The 19348-nt window shown below is 45.8% G+C and overlaps 1 protein-coding gene across 1 annotated transcript in view; it reads left to right on the forward strand.

Annotated features, from left to right (window-relative positions):
• The window catches only part of CPXM2 (carboxypeptidase X, M14 family member 2), a 147992-nt gene that overhangs the window by 14253 nt on the left and 114391 nt on the right, over positions 1-19348 (forward strand). The window contains exon 2 of the mRNA XM_084845970.1: positions 5097-5198. Within this exon, the coding sequence (XP_084702096.1) occupies positions 5097-5198 (102 nt within the window). The remainder of the gene's footprint in view (positions 1-5096; positions 5199-19348) is intronic.

The raw sequence follows: 19348 nt of genomic DNA on the forward strand, positions 1-19348 counted from the left end.
AGCTGTAATTCCAGCTTGACCAAAAGAGGTGGTTGTCAGATGTTGTTTAAAAATTCCTCCCTGAACCACACTGTATTGGATAATTTCCAGCCAGTCTCCAATAGTCCATTCTTAGACAATGTGTCACCTAGTGTGCGGTGGCATCAAAATGGTATCCTTTTGAGGCATCTCTCTGAAGTGGCACTTGGAGGCAGTATTCTACAGTGACTCCACTCTTTCTTGGAGTGGCAATTTCAGAAGTTGGTGCTGGGGAAATCCTGTTTGGCACCCTGGCTGTAGGGATGTATGAGAATTCAATTTAGGGGTGAAAACTCAAAGGATTTTTCTGGTTTGGCCCTGTAGATTTTGTTTCTTTCCCCCACACTGGCATCAACTTGATCTGTAGTGAGTCAAGCCAATATATGGATTCCTTTTTTTTTTTTTTTTTTTTAATAGTGGCAATTTGTGCAATTTTGGGGGGAGAGGGGATCTTGAAATTTGCAAAAATGGTGTTGTAACTTTTTTTAATGGTGATCTTGCATTAGTGCACACGATTGCAAGTCCACCTGTCTGCTATGTAGCCCCGCCCAGGTATATTCCTGTTTTGTCAATATCTTTGTCAGTTTCATCCTTTCTACACACTACTTTCCTTAGCCCATCAGAGTCATATTCCATACTAGTCATAGAACTTGTAAAATCCACCCAGGGTCCCCTCATACCCTTTGCTCAGGAAGTGCTGAAGTGGAGGATGAAATTGACAAGTTCTTTGACAACTCCAGAACCTGGCTGTGCTGGGCTAAAGGAAGTAGTGTGTGGAGAGGATGAAACTGACAAGGATATTTACAAGAGGGGAATATGCCTCTGAGGGGCTACATAGCAGACAAGAGGACTTGTGATTGTGCACACTTGTGCAAGATTGCCATTAAAAACTAGGTTGCTTTATTCAATGTGCACTTTATTGCCCTTTTAAATGAAACACATAACTCAGTGCCCTGAGTTATGCCCTGATCAGGTGTTTGAAAGCTTATTTATGGTGTTTATACGCTACCCAATAACAACCCCGCCCCCTCATTGTGGCTTACACAATAAAGCAGGTTAAAAAAAACCTGGGTTAAAAACAATAATGATAAATAATACACTAGAGATTGAAAAGTCCTCACAATAATAAAAATCGAACACATGGGGCCAATTGACACTAGCTTATCCTGGAACTGTAAAATTTGGCTCATGTACATGGCACGTCACCCCCCCCCCCCCCCGCCAACCCAGCTTTCTCCAACCTGGCACCCTCCCATAATTTCCCAGCCAGGCTGCCCTAACCCTTTGTCCTGAAGCTACATCTCCCTCAGTATTCTGTTTCTTTTCCAAACTACTTTTATCATGACATTTTTTTTCTGTGATTGAGGTTTCTGGGCACTATCAAGTCATGCATGTTCCAATCTAGCAGAATTATAAGTCTTACCAGTGGGAGTGGCTTCAAAGCTATAGAACCTATTTTGCAAAATCCCACTCCCTTCCCCCCTCCATATTTCCTTGTTCCCTTTCCCTTTTCTTTCCTTGTAAGGATTTTGATTGGATTTGTGTGGGCAGAAAATCTGTGATTTTAGGCGGAGTGGGTGTGGGTATTTTTCACTGCACACCTACAGAGCTGTGCAGCTTGAGTAACTGTATAATTTATTTTAAAACCTGCATTCCTTCACAGCTTTGAGGATGTGCATGCAATTACCAGACTTTAAAGCTAAAAAAACAGTCTGAAACAGCAGCATGTGTCTTGTGCATTTGCATGTGCTATAAGCACAAGCAATAAAACACACACAATCACTTCTCCTACTTCTCCCACCATGACAACACTATGCATTGGTGTGTGGTACTTGAACACAGAGGATACCACACTGTATATATTAATATGTGCCCACAAAGCAGCACATGAGATGTGTTGGAGGAGTCCTCCTCCAATGCAAGGCATACACTATGGTGGAAAGTGGGAGAGGGCCTTATCTGCTGTGGCACCTCAATGTAGAATGCTTTGCCCTTGGAGGCCTGATTGGTGCTTACCTTGGTTTCATTTTGGTGCCAGGTTAAAACATGTCTTTTCACCAAAGGCTTTGAGGGCTATCTGAATTCCGTAAGTGAGCACTGTTTTATTGTTTTAGGTTTTGAATTGGAATTAGCTAGCTTAAATTATTTAATATGTTTTTGGCTATTTAAATTATTTATTGTTTTATATTGTTTAAATTGATTTTATCTGTATGCTGCCCTGAGATCCTAATGATATAGGGCAGGATAAAAATGTTGCAAATGAATGAATAAATAAATTGCATCCCCCCCCCATACTGGCGCAGTGATGCCTCACAAATGAAAGGAGCTCAACTGTCGATCCAACCATGGAGGGCAATGTGAACAACAGAGGTGGGGGCAAATCTTGTTCCCCCTCCCCCTCCAGATGGCCATGACCCCGTCTCCTGGCCCCACCTCCTTTCCCCTGATTGCCAATCATTTGGTGATTTTGCATTGCCCCCCCCCCCCATTCTAAAGGTTCAAATCCCTCTTCTAAGGCTTAGTTACTGGTAGTCAGATGTGAAGCTAAAATATGCTGGTGGTTTTGGTATTTTGCTCCCTCCCCCTTTGCCTTGGCCCTTGGCCCATTTTACCTTTGGTCCTACCTACCAGTGCGATGCATGCCCCTGAGGGCTTCTACAAAATTGAATTTGGCCTTCAGGCTGAAAGTGGTTCAACAGCTCTGGTGTGGAGCTTACATGCCTTCAAATGCCTGAGCAGGACTTTAGGCACAGCCTAAATTCTAAGTGCCAATCACTGGCACTTAGGCTACAACCCTGTCTATGGGAGTAAGTAAGCCCCACTTAGGTCTGTGGAATAGGGATGGCGGAGAATTTCTCCACAAATCTCAGGGTGGCTGAATGCCAACGCATTTGGCCCCCTGAAATCGGTGGGGAAATTCTCTGCCCCCCCGCCCCCCCCGGATGGGACTTACCTCTGTCGAATGTCCTTCTCGGCAGCGGGTCCTGGCAGCGTTTCGGCGGCGTGACGGCGGGGGCAGTGGCCGGTCTTCCGACCGGCTGCCGCCGCCGCCATTTCCCAGTAAAATAATAATAAAAAAAACACGTGATAGGCTACGTAACAATTTACGTAGCCTATCACGGCTAGATTTTCACAGTCAGCCGTGACAGACTACGTAAATCATTACGTAGCCTATCACAGCTGACTTTGAAAAAAAAAAAAAGCGCGTATGCAAATGGCAGCGCCCATGGGCGCTGCCATTTGCGTTCCTTATTTGGGCACGGGTAGTCTACGTAAAGATTTACGTAGACTATGGCGAAAATAAGGGAAATGCAAATAGCGTTGCCCTTATTTTCACCGTAGTCTACGTAAATCTTTACGTAGACTACCCGTGCCTAAATAAGGAACGCAAATGGTGGCGCCCATGGCCTTTTTTTTTTCAAAGTCAGCAGTGATAGGCTACGTAATGATTTACGTAGCCTATCACGGCTGACTTTGAAAATCTAGCCGTGATAGGCTACGTAAATCGTTACGTAGCCTATCACTTGTTTTTTTTTTCCCCCATAACTTTTTTATTTCGCGGCTGGGGAGACGGGGCGCTTCCCCCCAGCCAGAATTTCAGCGGTGAGGGATGGGGCACCCCCCCGGCCTGAATTTCGGCCGGGAGGGGTGGGGCGCCTCCCCCCCGCCAAGAATTTCGGGGGGGAGAACCGAAGCGCCTCCCCCCCACCGTGAAGCAAGCTGCGGGACCAGGTAAGGGACTTTCGTCCATCCTTACTGTGGAACTTACTTTTGAGTAGGAGTGCACGAAAGCCACTTACCTGGTCTCGCAGCTTGTTCACGGTGGGGGGGAGGTGCTTCGCTGCTCCCCCCAAAGTTCAGGCCGGGGGGGGAGGCTTCCCGCCTCGCCCGGCAGAAATTCAGGCCGGGGAGGAGGCGCCTCGCCTTGCCCAGCCGCGAAATAAAAAGTTAAAAAAAACACACAACGCCCCCGTGATAGGCTACGTGACGATTAACCTAGCCTATCACGGCTAGATCTGCAACGTCAGCTGTGATAGGCTACGTTAATCGTCACGTAGCCTATCACGGGTGACTTAAAAAAAAAAAAAAAGTGCGTACGCAAATGGCGGCCCCCATAGGGAGCCGCCATTCGCGTTCCTTATTTGGTCGCTGCTGTCTACGTAAATCTTTATGTAGACTACAGCGACCAAATAAGGAACTTGAATGGCGGCTCCCTATGGGGGCCGCCATTAGCCGTATGCGCTTTTTTTTTTAAAGTCACCCATGATAGGCTACGTGACGATTAATGTAGCCTATCACGGCTGACTTTGCAAATCTAGCCGTGATAGGCTACGTTAATCGTCATGTAGCCTATCACGGGGGCGTTTTTTTTTTTTACTTTTATTGGAATGGCGGCGGCGGCAGCCAGTCGAAAGACCGGCTGCCGCCTCTGCCCCTGTCGAAGACCTGCTGAACCGCCGCCGGGACCCACCGCCAGGAGGGACATTTGGGAAAGGTAAGTCCCATCCCGGGAGGGGTGCGGGGTGCAGGGGGGGTGCGGAGAATTTCTCCCCGAAACTACTTCGGGGGGCCGAACACGTTGGCACTCGCCCCCCCGAAGTTTCGGGGAGAAATTCTCCCCCATCCCTACTTCTGAGTGAACACACACAGGATTGCATTGCATGTCCCAGTGAATTAATAAGACATGCATATGTGAAGCAAAGGGCTGGATGTGCCTGATCTTGTCTGATCTCTTAAGCTAAGCAGGGTCTGCCCTGGTTAGTACTTGGATGGGAGACTGCCTGTGAATCAGGCTTCTTGCACTGAGTAGGATGTTGGATGCAATGGTCTTGTAGGCCCCTTCCAACCCTATGATTCTATCATTATTCTAATCTGAAGTGTGTCCAATGTTTATCTGACTTTTGGAGCATTTGTAAAGAAATGGAAATTGTCGATTTAGTTTTGGCAACAACACAAAGGACTGAAAATCATGGGATGAATTTTCTTCATTTTGTTAATGTATTGACTTTTTGTCCTTATGTTTTGATAGTTTATATTTGGGAAAAACCATGTAACATGTTTCTCTTTTCTTCTGTCAGCTAAAAATGGCAACAAGAAAGGAGGGAAAAACAAGAAGAGCAATGAAAGAACACCAGATGGTGACTATGAAAGACAAAGCACTCATGAAGACATTCGAGAAAGTAAGCTAGAATGCTTTAAGATGGCTTGGTGTTTCTTCTTTGATGAGTCTTTACCTGGGATAAATAACAATTAAATGAAAAGAGAGCTTGAAGAAAGAATGTTACATTAAGAAATATTGTATTGGTTCCAAATCTGAATGTTCTTATTTGTTGTCTTCTGCAACTCCAAGCTAGACACATAAGGCAGTCCTGGTCAGGTGTTTGAAAGCGTGTAAGTTCTAGGGATGGGGGAGAATTCTGCCACAGACTCTAATGAGGAAGACTTACCCCTGCCTCCGCGCAGTATCCTCTTCAGCCGGATCCTCCGGATCTGGATTGCCAGCGATACAGCCACCATGCCATATTGCTGGTTGAAGGGAAGTGACTGTGGATGCAAATGGCATCCAGGAAGCCATTTGCAGCCGTAAAGGCCTTAGTTTAAGGTAAATGCAGCCATAAATGGCTGCATTTACCTTAAACTAAGGCCTTTACGGCCACAAATGTTGTCCTGGACGCCATTTGCGTCGGTGCTTTTCATTAACACAATAGGCTACGCAAATATTTGTGTAGCCTATCGCGTTAATAAAAAGCACGGCCACAAATGGTATCCTGGATGCCATTTGCGTCCATAGTCACTTCCCTCCCTTCAACCAGTGATACGGCGTGGCGGCCGTATTGTTGGCACGTCGGAGCTGGCTGGCAGCTCCGTGGAATTGCCGCAGAGCGGAGCCGGCTGAAAAGGATTCCGGGGGGGAGGAATGGATTGCCTCCCCCCTGCGGACCCCCTCCCAGAACGGCAGGTAAACGTTCCGCCCATCCCTAGTAAGTTCTACACAAAAGGAGCAGGAGCGGGTATCAGGGGGGATTTTGTGCTTATTTTTAATTGGCATTTCAGATTTTATTTTTATTTCTTTATCTACTACATTCATGTGCCATTCCATAATATAAAGTTCTCTAGGTGGCTTACAATAAACAAACATAAAAATAATTTAAATACAAGATTTAAGAAAATCTTGCAGTCAACAGTCCAGAAATAATAGCAGTCAGAGATATGTCTACAAAACAAAATATAAATAACTGCATAAATAACATCAGTTCAACCTTCCAACACCATATTGTTAGTTGATTCCTTGTCTCACTGCAACTAACCAGAATTGAGCCACAGATAACATTACTGTGATGGGATTTTATCTGACAGCAGATACTTATCATACAGTTGGGCTGATCTACTTGGTAAAATGGCCACTAAAGGGGCAACCATTTGCTGCCTAGCTCCTGCTCCAATGTAGAAATTTGCAAAATGAGCAAACATGTTCCACATATTTCCACCTCCTTGTTATTACAGGACAGGGAGACATCATGTGCTTCCCAAAGTGTTTGAGAAGGTAGCACATTATTAAATTGGGCCAAAGTGATGGTATTTAGCTGCATGCAAATTACTCAAATAAGGAGCAAACTGAAAAGGATTTCTTAAAAAACAAGGTGAGCAAAATTGCACATGCACAAGCAGGAAGACCTTGGAAGGAAATATCCCAAAGTCTTTGCTTTATTAGGGCTATCAAGACATAAAGTCTCAGTGTCTCCCACATATCTAAAACATGTGTTGGTAATGAAGCCCCATTTTGAAGTGGGTTTGGTTCTATTGCCTTCAGAGGGAAGCCCGCTTTGCCTTGGGAAGCAACAGATCCAGACTAAAGTGGCCGGATTCTTCTGAAGCTTCAGGCTTCACCTGAATTTGATGTACATCCCTTCTGTGCTCCTAAGACTGGGCTTGCACCTTTGTCCTTCACTGATCCTTGTCATAGATTTATCCATTTCCTGTTGATAATCTTGTAGAAAATATGTCATTTTCTTGCATTTTATCATCATAAAATGTGTGAAGTGTATGTCTCTGCTCACTTTTCAAACTGCACATTTATTTAAAAGCCAGTCTAGACAACAGGGTGGCATAGGAGCTGTGAATTTGTTATTATTTAGAAAATATTTGTGGGTGCGATTTAGATTTCAACAATGACAACAACCAAGATTTATGCAGCCACTTAAAACACGCTCAGAAACACTTCTGCAATTTATTATCCTGCCACTTCCTAGTTCCGACAAATCTATAGGGTCTTCAAAATAAATACTCCTAATCCACCCTAGCTCACAGGTGATCAGTTCAAAATCAGTGGTTTTGAACTGATTCAAAAGGTAAGTTCCCATGCATCTTGTATAACTCTGGAATAATATAATGTAAATGCCATGGAACAGATGAAATGAATCTCACCAGGGAACAATATGTCATGTTAGTCTAGCATCAAGCTATTCTCCAGATGTTTATACTGAACTAAGAAACCTCTACTGCTTGTGGGCCTCCGAATATTTCCTGGTCAGTTTCCTCCAGGGAGCAGTGGAAAGTTAACTCCATGATTGCGTATCTGCCGTACAAATAAGATATCCCCCTATTCATTTGGATACATCACAGTATTTAAGTATGTACTTGCAGTGCAATCCTATTCATGTTACTCAGAAGTAAGGATATATGGATTTTCTAAAATCTGTTCTGACTGCATTTTGTGGATTTCAGGTGCCTTTCATTTTGTCATCCGCTCACTGATGGAATTGGATTTTTCCCGAATTCCCTGAATTTGTGCAAATTCATACTTGTGAAAATGCGTAAATCCCGCAATACATAAATCCCCCCAAATGTGCAACTCCCCCCAAAATGTGCATTTTCATGCTTTAGCCTATGGGGGGAATGTGTATTTTCAGCCAGTGTTCTTTATTTTACATATTTCTCTATGACTAAATTTGCATAAAATTCTGGAAAGTAAAGAACCAGTCTGCAAGTCTACAGAATCTGTGAGACTTGAGGAAAGTGTCAGGGTTGTATCTGAGCCCATAGAGTCCCAAGGCAGCTCTGATTCTGAGGGGGAGATACAATTCATGTATCATGCATCATGGGGGAGAGGAACTCTCTCAGACTTCAGAGGCACAGCTGAAGGGGGAGCCCCCCCCCTCACATTCCTGGAAGCGACAGTGACCCAGGCATAGAAAGGGAGGGACAACTTGAGCTTTTAGATGCGAGGCGCAGGCACAAGCGAGAGATTGCAGGAGCTGAGCTTAGGTGCTCAGCCCAATTGGCTCGACGTCAACAGCTGCGTCCCAAGGCCTCATGGGAGAAGGGGAGATCTGCCCCTCCCACCCCTTAAGTTCAGAGAGTTGCCGCATTTTTCCCAAACGGAGATCAACTGATGTCCTAAGCCTTAGAAACCCCTAGATGGCTGTTCCTTTGTATTTCCTCTGAGTCTTAGGCAATTAGCATCTGTATGCCTCATTAGTTGAATGGAATTAAAGCCTTGGGAAGCAGCCCTTTTGTCTGAGTGTTGATTCTGGCTATTGGAGGAGTCAGTAGGCAACAGGGGCACCCTGACAGAAAGCTGGTCTGCTGTGGAATCTGCAGGTTAGAGTCAAAGAAATCCAAACTTATGGTGGATTTCTCTGGCATCCCTACTCAGAATTAAGTCCCATTGAGTTCAATGGATTGCAATATTAATCTTAAATATATCCCAGTCCTGGTTCATTTGCTGAGAGTATATTTAGGCATGTTGATGCTTTGGGAATACCAGCAGGAAACAATTTCAGAAGAAAAGTATTGCTAATCGCTTGACAGTAAACACATTTTGCACCATTCTGTTATATCTGTCCGCAGCTCAATCTAACGTTATCATGATGCAAGTATAATATGGGGTTTATGCTATGCTAGAGATGTTGATGATCCACCTCTTCCTATGCTCCAGTTTTCTAGAGTAGCAAGGATTGAACTATGAGGAATCTCTAATAACATATTCATGAAATTACTAAGCCCAATGAATTACTTGTTATAGGAAGAGTGGTCTGGATGTAACCATAGCTGTAACAAATAGGTGAATGTAGTATTTATGGAAGAACTTCATCATATTCTGTTCATTCAACTGAATGGAGGTGATACACCTAAGAAGTTCACCATGTCCTTGGAGAGGGGCTATAATTCAGTAGTAATGGAACATCAAAGGTCCAAGGTTCAGTCCCTGGCTGCCATCTCTAGTTAAAATGATCAGAAAGCAGGTGATAAGACAAGACCTCTGGTAGCACATTGTATTTGGTTAGATGGACAAATAGTCTGATCTGGTATCAAGCAGTTCCTAGGACCTTGTGTGTCAGGGTGGATACTGAGCCCATAGAGCCCCAGAGTAGTTCTGATTCTGAGGAGGACCAACCATCCGTGGGAGAGGAGCTCGCTCATCTCTCACAGGCACAGCAGCAGGGAGAGATTCCTCCTGCCTGCATTCCTGAGAGAGATAGTGACCCTGGCAGTGAGAGAGTGGGGGATGGGATCTTGCTGGACGCTCGGAAGAGATGGAGGGAGCGGTGCCTGATGGAGGGTGCCGAGAGGCAGCGCTCTGCCCGCTTGGTGCTAAAACAACGGTCGCATCCTGAGGATCCCCGGGTAAGAGGGAGGACCTCTCCATAGCCCATAAGTTCAGACTGTTCCTGCTCTTTCCTTTCAAACGGGGACCAACTGCCTTACCCGGAGCTTAGGCTACTCTGCTAATGACCCCAGTGCGTTTCCTTGCTTAGTCGCTGGTGATTAGCATCTGAAAGAGTCATTAAGTTGTAACGGAATAAAGCCTTGGAAAGAATCCCTTTCGTCTGTGTCGTGGTGAGTTGGCTATTGGAGGGGGACTTAAAGAGGGAGCTAGGGGTAGGGATGGCGGAGAATTTCTCCCCGAATCTTCAGGGGGCCGAGCGCCAACGCATTCGGCCCCCCAAAATCGGCAGTGAAATTCTCCACCCCCCGCACCCCCCGAGATGGGACTTACCGTAGCTGAATGTCCCTCCCAACGGCGGGTCCCGGCGGCGGTTCGGCGGGCTTTCGGCGGGGGCGGCAGCCGGTCTTTCAACCGGCTGCTGCTGCCGCCATTACAGCTGAAGTAAAAAACAACAACAACCCCGTGATAGGCTACGTAACGATTAACGTAGCCTATCACGGCTAGATCTCCAAAGTCACCCGTGATAGGCTACGTTAATCGTTACGTAGCCTATCACGGGTGATTTTGAAAAAAACAAAAAAGCGCGTATGCAAATGGCGGCCTCCATGGGGCGCCGCCATTTGCGTTCCTTATTTGGTCCCTGTACTCTACGTAAAGATTTATGGGGGCCGCCATTTGCATACGCGCTTTTTTTTTTTTTCAAAGTCACCAGTGATAGGCTACGTAATGATTAACGTAGCCTATCACGGCTGACTTTGCAAATCTAGCCATGATAGGCTGCGTAAATCGTTACGTAGCCTATCACGGGGTCTTTTTTTTTTTTAACTTTCGTAGTTCATGGCTGGGGAGATGGGGCACTTCTCCCCGGCCTGAATTTTGGCCAGGCGAGGCGGGACGGCTCCCCCCCCTCGCCTGAACTTCGGGGGGAGAAGCGAAGCGCCTCCCCCCCACCGCGAAGCAAACTGCGAGACCAGGTAAGTGACTTTCGTACATCCCTAGCTAGGGGGCTCCTGACATTGTGTGAGCTTTGTAGCAAGGTCTTGAGTCTATGGAACAAATGTAAGTCCTATCAGACAACAAAGGTTAGAATATACATCAATATTGGGGCTAACTGAAATGTTAATCAACATCAGTGTTCATGCTGAAGTTCACATTTTCAACAAGAGAGAATGTTAAATGGCTAATCAAACGACATGAAAAATTAAATGTGCTCTTCTGCTTTTGTGGGCAAATCCTCAACATTGATCACAGCTCAGAGAGCTGTGCAACAGCCCCCAATTTCTGATTTTTAAATTATAGGAAACAGGAAGATTCCTTCCTAAGCTAGTGCACGGGACAGATTTCATGGAAACTCCCAAGCTTTGGGACAAGAGATCTGTACAATACCTAAGCTTGTAGCTTGTCTGACAAAACCTGGGGGATCATCTAAGGCAGAATAGGCAGAATCCCTATATATACTCTGTCTGAGCTCTTCCCCTAGCATGTAAGGATGGACGAAAGTCCCTTACCTGGTCTCACAGCTTGCTTCGCAGTGGGGGGGGAGGCGCTTCAGTTCTCCCCCGAAATTCTTGGCAGGGGGGAGGCGCCCCGCCCCTCCCAGTCAAAATTCAGGCTGGGGGGGCGCCCCATCCCTCACCGCTGAAATTCTGGCTGGGGGGAAGCATCCCGTCTCCCCGGCTGAGAAATAAAAAAGTTATGGGTAAAAAAAAAAACATGTGATAGGCTACGTAATGATTTACGTAGCCTATCACGGCTAGATTTTCAAAGTCAGCCATGATAGGCTATGTAAATCATTACGTAGCCTATCACTGCTGACTTTGGAAAAATAAAAAGCGCATATGCAAATGGCATCGCCCATGGGCACTACCATTTGCATTCCTTATTTAGGCACGGGTAGTCTACGTAAAGATTTATGTAGACTACAGTGAAAATAAGGGCAACGCTATTTGCGTTGCCCTTATTTTCACCGTAGTCTATGTAAATCTTTACGTAGACTACCCGTGCCCAAATAAGGAACACAAATGGCAGCGCCCATGGGCGCCGCCATTTGCGTACACGCTTTTTTCCCCCAAAGTCAGCCGTGATAGGCTACATAACTATTTACGTAGCCTATCACAGCTGACTGTGAAAATCTAGCCGTGATAGGCTACGTAAATTGTTACGTAGCCTATCATGTTTTTTTTTTTTAATCATTTTACTGGGAAATGGTTGCGGCGGCAGCCGGTCGGAAGACCGGCCGCCGTCCCCACCGAAATGCTACCGAAACGCCGCTGGGACCCACCACCGAGAGGGACATTTGACAGAGGTAAGTCCCATCCCGGGGGGGGGGGGCGTGGGGGGTGGCGGAGAATTTCCCCACCGATTTCGGGGGGCCAAATACGTTGGCATTTGGCCTCCCGGAGATTCGTGGAGAAATTCTCCGCCATCCGTACTAGCATGTGTGAATGATGGTAGGGCAGGAAATGACGGCTGAGATATTGTGGCTTGCCTAAAACTATCTAGTGCAGCTAGGGATGGCACAGCCTCCTGGATCCCACTTCCTGGCTGCACGGGGCTCATTTCCCTGCTCAGCAACTGGAGGGAAATGCTGCAGGGCCATTCCTTACCGAGCCACAATTGTGTGCACAATTGTGGCTCGGTTACTTCTGCATATTTAAAGTTGATTCTATGGCTGCCTTAAAGGGGCAATGACTCAAGAGTACAGCATAAAGGGCCCTTTACACCTGTAATCTTGAGTCATTGCCCCTTTAAGGCAGCCATAGACTCAACTTTAAATATGCTGAACTAACCCGAGATGTGCACATTCTGTGCACAGTCGCAGCTCAGCAAGGGGCTGGCTGGCCGTGCAGCACCTTTCGAGTGATTGCCGAGCTGTCCTGTAGCTTCCGCCATGCAGCTTGCACAGGCAGGCAGCAAGGACAGCTCGTCAACTGCTCGAAGGGAGCAGATGGAGGTGTGCCCCTTCATCCCCAAGTGCAGCCTCCAGACTACAAGTCTCAGCATTGTTTTGGACTACAAGTCTCAGCATTTCTAAGAATTGGCCAGGCTGGCTGGGGATGATGGGAGTTGAAGTCTGAAGCAACTGGAGAGCACCAGTTTGGGAAAGGCTGATCTGGTGAGTCTGTAGCTGAGACATGATTAAAATCAGGAGTTTCTTGACTCACAGGTTATGCTCTTTGTCACTGTACCGCACCAGTGTATCTTCAACGTAACCACTTTATATTCAGTGTCCAACCACCAGTGAAATCCTACCAGACTTTACTGTGATATTGTAACTGGTGGCATGAGAGCTTGTGCTGGCTGAATGCCAATTGTATTGGTCTATGATTTCCCCCACCCAGTGCAGATCTTGTCATTAAGTGTGATGATGATGAGATTCTACGAAGGATCACACACCAACTATCTACTACAGCTTTGTTAACTAGGGATGTATGAATCCCTTACCTGGTTCTGGTCCGGGGCTTCAGCGGTGGTGGGGAGGCGATCTGTCCCTCCCCCTGGAATCCTCCCCAGCCAGCTCTGCTCCGCGGCAAGGCTGCGGAGTCGCCAGCCAGGGCCGGCTGCAGCTGGACTTCCGGCCGCTACCGGGCTGCTGCGGCCACAAATGGCGGATGTCGTAGTGGCCGCCATTTGCGTCCTTGCATTAAGCCGTGATAGGCTACATAAATATTTATGTAGCCTATCATGGCAAAAGGCAGGGACGCAAATGGCAGCCACTACGCCATTTGCATCCCTGCCTTTTTCCGTGATAGGCTACATAAATACTTACGTAGCCTATTACGGCAAAGAGCAGGGGTGCAAATGGCATAGCCGCTGCCATTTGTGCCCCTGCTCTTTGCCGTAATAGGCTACATAAGTATTTATGTAGCCTATCATGGCCTAATGCAGGCACGCAAATGGCGGCCGCTATGATGGCCGCCATTTGTGGCCACAGCAGCCTGGCAGCGGCTGGAAGACGAGTCGAAGCCTCTGCATCTGCCGCCGCATCCTCCGCTGCTGCCACATCTGCTGCCAGGTAGGTCCATTCTGGGAGGAGGATTGCAGGGGGGGCGGGGGGGGAGGCTGTTCTGCCACAGAATCCAGGGGGCCAGATTCTTTAGAATTCTTTAGAATCTGGCCTCACTGGAGTCCGTGGCAGAATTCTCCAACATCCCTATCGTTAACAGAATCATAAAACATTCTGAGCTTTGGAAGGAACTGTAAGCAGATAGACATTTGAAAAGAACCATAAAGGCTTTTGACTGGAAAAAGAATTGTTTAAAAGTATTTTAAAAGTACAGTGATGGGGAAAAGTGAACACTCTGTTTCTGGCATCTAACATGTATCTTAAAAGAAGCAGGGGTATTGCTTTATGATGGAGAAGGAAAATAAAGTGGAATCAGGTGAACTGGAAGCATAAAGCTTTCATCTGAAAAGATATTTGACTAATACCTCTAAAAAGCTTCTGAGCTCTCCATTTCAGATTTTAGACTGCCGATTTTAGTTTAGACTATTCATTACCCCATGACATCTGAATAGGATCTGAAGATGTATTTTTAAAGAAAGCTTTTATTTTACAGCAGGAGAAATCCAAACCATATATAACTATTGGTTTAGACTGGATTCCTTAGGGTTTCCCCCCTTTTTCTTTTTAAAGTAATTGGCCTAATAGATCCTGGCACAAGTACCATTCTGGAGCATTTTGGATCCCTATATTTCATCCTCTAGGGAATCACAAGTCCTTGCCAAGGAATCTCTAGCCCAGCATACGAAGGCATTGTAAAGCACCTGCTCCTTGAAAGAAAAGGGCCATTTGTCCTTGCATCCGCTGATGCATTTATATGTACTGATAAGCTAGGTTTGCAACTGAGCTTAATGCTCCAGAGTAATACTACATCTGGCACATTCTGGGTAAAATAAAATAGTGGCCACTAGCCACCGAGAATATCTTCAATGCCATTGCCTGTAGTGGCTGCACAAATATAAAAGAAAGGGGGGGATTAAACAAAAAAGGGCCACTGTCACCATGGGAAGCCTCCCACACATGAATCTTCAAATATTTTCATGCCCCCTGAAATAGCCTCGGTCTTGCTCTTTTAATTTTAACCCCCGCATCCAATTCAAGCTGGAAGTTCTTACATGAGAATGTATATCAAAGACCTACTCCTCGCTAATCCTGAATGGCAAGGCAAGTTGCCAAGGTTACCAGGGTTACCAGTTACCCTTTCGAAGTCAGGTTGGTAGAGTCAATCAACCACTCACTTCACAAATAGTGCTTTATGCAAGCCATGTACTCTTATGAGCAGTGTAATGTTGGATCAGCAAATTCACACAAGATGTCCCATTCCTGTTTGTGAACTGGAAAATCTGAGCAATTTGATGGCAGCAGGAAGAGACGTTGTGTGAGTTCATTGCTGTGACATTATACTGCTCCCAGGAGATAACCTCTCCCATTAGCAGTTACCTTATTTGCCAAAGTGAGCAGCTGATTGATAATTAGAACTGACTTTCAGTCTATGATTCACCTTTGTACACAATATGTATACACATGAGAGGTTGATGTGAGTTGAAGGGTTTTATCCCGTGCTACATAATCCCCTAGATTGCTCTTCTGTGTGCACTTTTAATATTGTTGGCCTAGGGATTTTCTCTGCTCTCTTATGCCAAACTGGGAATTAAATGCTGACAAATCCTGTGTTTAGTAGGGCGGCCACTTATGAATCACCAAAAGAGAGAACCAAAGAGTATGGTGATTTGCATAACATTTACATGGGCTAATTTAAATGCATAGATGCAAATTTAGGAATAATAATAATTATTTAAATAGAAATACAGTATATCTCACCAAAGTGGAGAAGATGGTGACCTGTGTGCCTTGCTCAGTCCGCTGTCCAGGTGCTCTTGATCAAGGCCCAATTCAAGGCCCAGCTCTTCATTATGACTATTTTTTTATCTTTAGACTGACTTGGACTGGATAGTCCTTCAGACAGAGGACTGTACTCTGTAAAAGAGGACACATGGCCTTCCTAGCAGCTACTTCACAAACAAAGAGAGAGAGAGTGTGTGTGAATGAGAGAGGCAGAGAGCCACGCCTGAGGTGATTTGGTGTTGCCAGTGGCCCTTGGGCCTTGCAGTGAAGAACACTACAGGAGGCCAAACTTAAGACAGGCAGTTGTACAGTCCAGTGCAAGAATCCTTACTGTGTACTCCTGTGTAGCGATGGGAGAAGCAGGGATCCTTGAGCGTACTGAAATTCTCCGAACTCCACTTCAAAGCTCAGTTTGCCTCGCTCGTGTTTTTAAATGGGAGAAGTGCAAATTTTTGTGCACATTTTTCAAAAGTGGGCATTTCCCCACATTGATTGAGTATGAAAATGCATATTTTGGGGGGAAATGTGCATTTTAAAGTGTGTACTTTTTAAAAAATGCATTTTTCAAACATGATCACAAGTTGGAGAATGTGTGAACTTTTTCGGAAAAATACACTCATGTTGGAATTCGGGGTTGTGAACACGGCAAGTTCTGATGATTTGTGAACCGAAATAAAATTCTTGTACATCCCTATGCCTGTTTCCTCAGAAGTAGGTCCCAACCCCAAGCAGGTATGCCTAGGATTTCAGCCTCACAGATCTTGTCACAATAAGATGATGGTTCAAAATATAAATAACATACTCAAGCCTATTGCGAATATGGGTTATTTGCCTGCCCCTGTTTTCCTTGCTTAATGAGGCTTTTGTTAGTAATATGCCCCAAAGAAAGTGCCTGGAACTAAGTGACTGAAGCCATCTGAGCATAACACTGAAAAAGATTTATGGTCTTGTGCATGCTAAGACAAATGAGTCTGTCTGAGCTGCCTGCTTGAATATTAAACTTTTCCTTACTGTTTCAAGGAAGTTCTTTAACAGCCTTACTCATTCTTCTTTATCCGCATGCTGGTTTGTAGGGATGGCGGAGAATTTCTCCCCGAAACTTCGGGGGGCCGAGCGCCAACGTGTTCGGCCCCCCGAACAAGTTTCGGGGAGAAATCCTCCACCCCCCCGCCCCCCGCCCCCCCCCGGGACGGGACTTACCTTCCCTGAATGTCCCTCCCGGCGGCGGGTCCGGCTGGCGGTTCGTCTGGTGTTCGAGCGGGGCGGGAGCGGCAGCCAGTCTTTCGACCGGCTGCCGCCCCCGCCATTGCAATGAAAGAAAAAAAAAAAAAGTCCCCTGATAGGCTACGTGACGATTCACGTAGCCTATCACGGCAAGATTTGCAAAGTCAGCCGTGATAGGCTACGTGAATCGTCACGTAGCCTATCACGGGTGACTTTAAAAAAAAAAAAAAAGTGTGTACGGATAATGGCGGCCCCCATAGGGAGCCGCCATTCGCGTTCCTTATTTGGTCGCTGTAGTCTACGTCAATGTTTACATAGACTACGGCGAAAATAAGGGCAACGCTATTTGCGTTGCCCTTATTTTCGCCGTAGTCTGCGTAAACATTGACGTAGACTACAGCAACTAAATAAGGAACGCGAATGGCGGCTCCCTATGGGGGCCGCCATTCGCGTACGCGCTTTTTTTTTTTAAAGTCACCCGTGATAGGCTACGTGACGATTCACGTAGCCTATCACGGCTGACTTTCCAGATCTAGCCGTGATAGGCTACGTGAATCGTCACGTAGCCTATCAGGGGACTTTTTTTTTTTTTTTTACTTTCGTGTTCACGGCCGGGCGAGGCGGGAAGCCTCCTCCCCGGCCTGAATTTCGGCCGGGCGAGGCGGGAAGCCTCCCCCCCCGGCCTGAATTTCGGCCGGGCGAGGCGGGAAGCCTCCCCCCCTGGCCTGAACTTCGCGGGGGGAGCAGCGAAGCGCTCCCCCCCACCGCAAAAAAGCTGCGAGAAAAGGTAAGTGACTTTCGTTCACCCCTACTGGTTTGTCATCAGGAGGAGAACTAGTGCTAGTGACCAACTGCCATCATCTCTAGAACCAGCTGGCGTCATTCTGCCCAGTATGGCAATTTAAATTTTCCATGCAAAATGTTGAACTCTTACCATACGGTACCTACCGACTGTGATTTTGGCGAGACTACTAATTTGTTTCAAGCTGCTAGCAAATGGGCATCAGATAATAGGTAGCAGTTTCCAACTGCCATTGGATAATGAACTAGAATTCTAAGTCTATAGCTCATATATTGCTTTACCTGCTGGAGACATGTCCTTTGGAGAAAGCTGTGGCAAGCAGTTCTACCCCCTAGCTCGAGCTTCAACCTGATTAGTTCAAAGTGAAGTGGTTTTTCAAAATTGTGAAATAGCATTGAACAGAAAATTGAGTCTTGGTATGTGCTTGCACCTACTTGTTTTGCCTTCGATAAATTCTTCTGGGTCATTCTCCCCCTGTTGTTGTTTTTGGGCATGCAAAATGCAGGCCCCAATTGAGAAGGCCAATCAACTGAAGATGGACAACTCTGTCAATTTTGGTTTCTCTATGCTTCTCATTTTTCCATCTTAAGTTCATCTCAAACATTGCACATTTCTCTAGCCTTAAGTTCAGTCCATCCCAAACTTTGAGAATTTGTTCTTAAAATGCTTGACATTCCACAATTATTTTTGTGCTCATTTCTCCAAATACATGCACATTTACCTAAGATACATATTTTTTTCAAGCAATTATTCCTAATATCAATGCATTTTTGAACATCATTGTCCCTAATATATGCATTTTATATACATTTTTAAACTGAAGAACTCCATTGCTAAATTCGTGGAAGTGCGAACTTTGAAGAACAGCTGAGTTTCAGTTTGCATAGTGGTTTGAAAGTGTGAAATTAGGTGAGTTCTCATTAAAATCAGAACTGAACAAATTTCTCCCCCATCCCTACAATACACTCTGTACCCTTAATCCCCCTCTTGCCAGATTACACGTCCCATGCTATCTGACAGGTGTCAAATTTTTTGGGGGGAAAAGGCAAGTAAGAAGAGATATGATCAAGGTTTCAAGGTTTTTAAACTTATCCATAGTGTGAAGAAAGTGGAGACAGAGAAGGGTTTTTTCTTCCTTGCATCATTAGTATTGGAACCAAGGGTTATCCAGTGAAGCTGAATTGTAGGAGATTCATCACAGGCAAAAGAAAAGTAATTCTTCACACGTCCCATAAGCTATGGAATTCTCTGCCACAAGATGTAGTGATGGCCACAGATTTTGATGGCTTTTAAAGGAGATTAGACAAATGCATGGAGGATAAGGCCATTGATAGCTACTAGACATCACTATCTCCAGAATCTGAGGCAGAATGCATCTGAATATCAGTTGCTGGGGAACAACAGTGGCTAGACTAGATATACCTAAGGCCATAACAAGGCCATGACAGGCTTCCTCAACCTGGCGCTCTCCAGATGTTTGGGACTACAACTCCCAGCATTCCTGACCATTGGCCATGCCAGCTAGGGCTGATGGGAATTGAAGTTCAAAACATCTAGAGGACACCAGGTTGGGGAAAGCAGAGCTATGCCTTTGGTCTAATCTGACAACATTTTTGGTTCTGAGGGCCACATGCGATGCTGGCTCAGGGATCAGGGGCCTCACACATGCACATGTCCAAATATCTGGAGAGACCAGATGGGGAAGGCTGGCCTATTGTCCAATCAAGCAGGGCTCTTTTAAATTCATGACAAACTTTTCCACTTTGCAGGCAAACTTTTCCCCATT

The sequence above is a fragment of the Heloderma suspectum genome, chromosome 3 (assembly GCF_057233095.1).
Source record: "Heloderma suspectum isolate Gila_16-S chromosome 3, 16-S_ref, whole genome shotgun sequence".
NCBI classification, from domain to species: Eukaryota; Metazoa; Chordata; class Lepidosauria; order Squamata; family Helodermatidae; genus Heloderma; species Heloderma suspectum.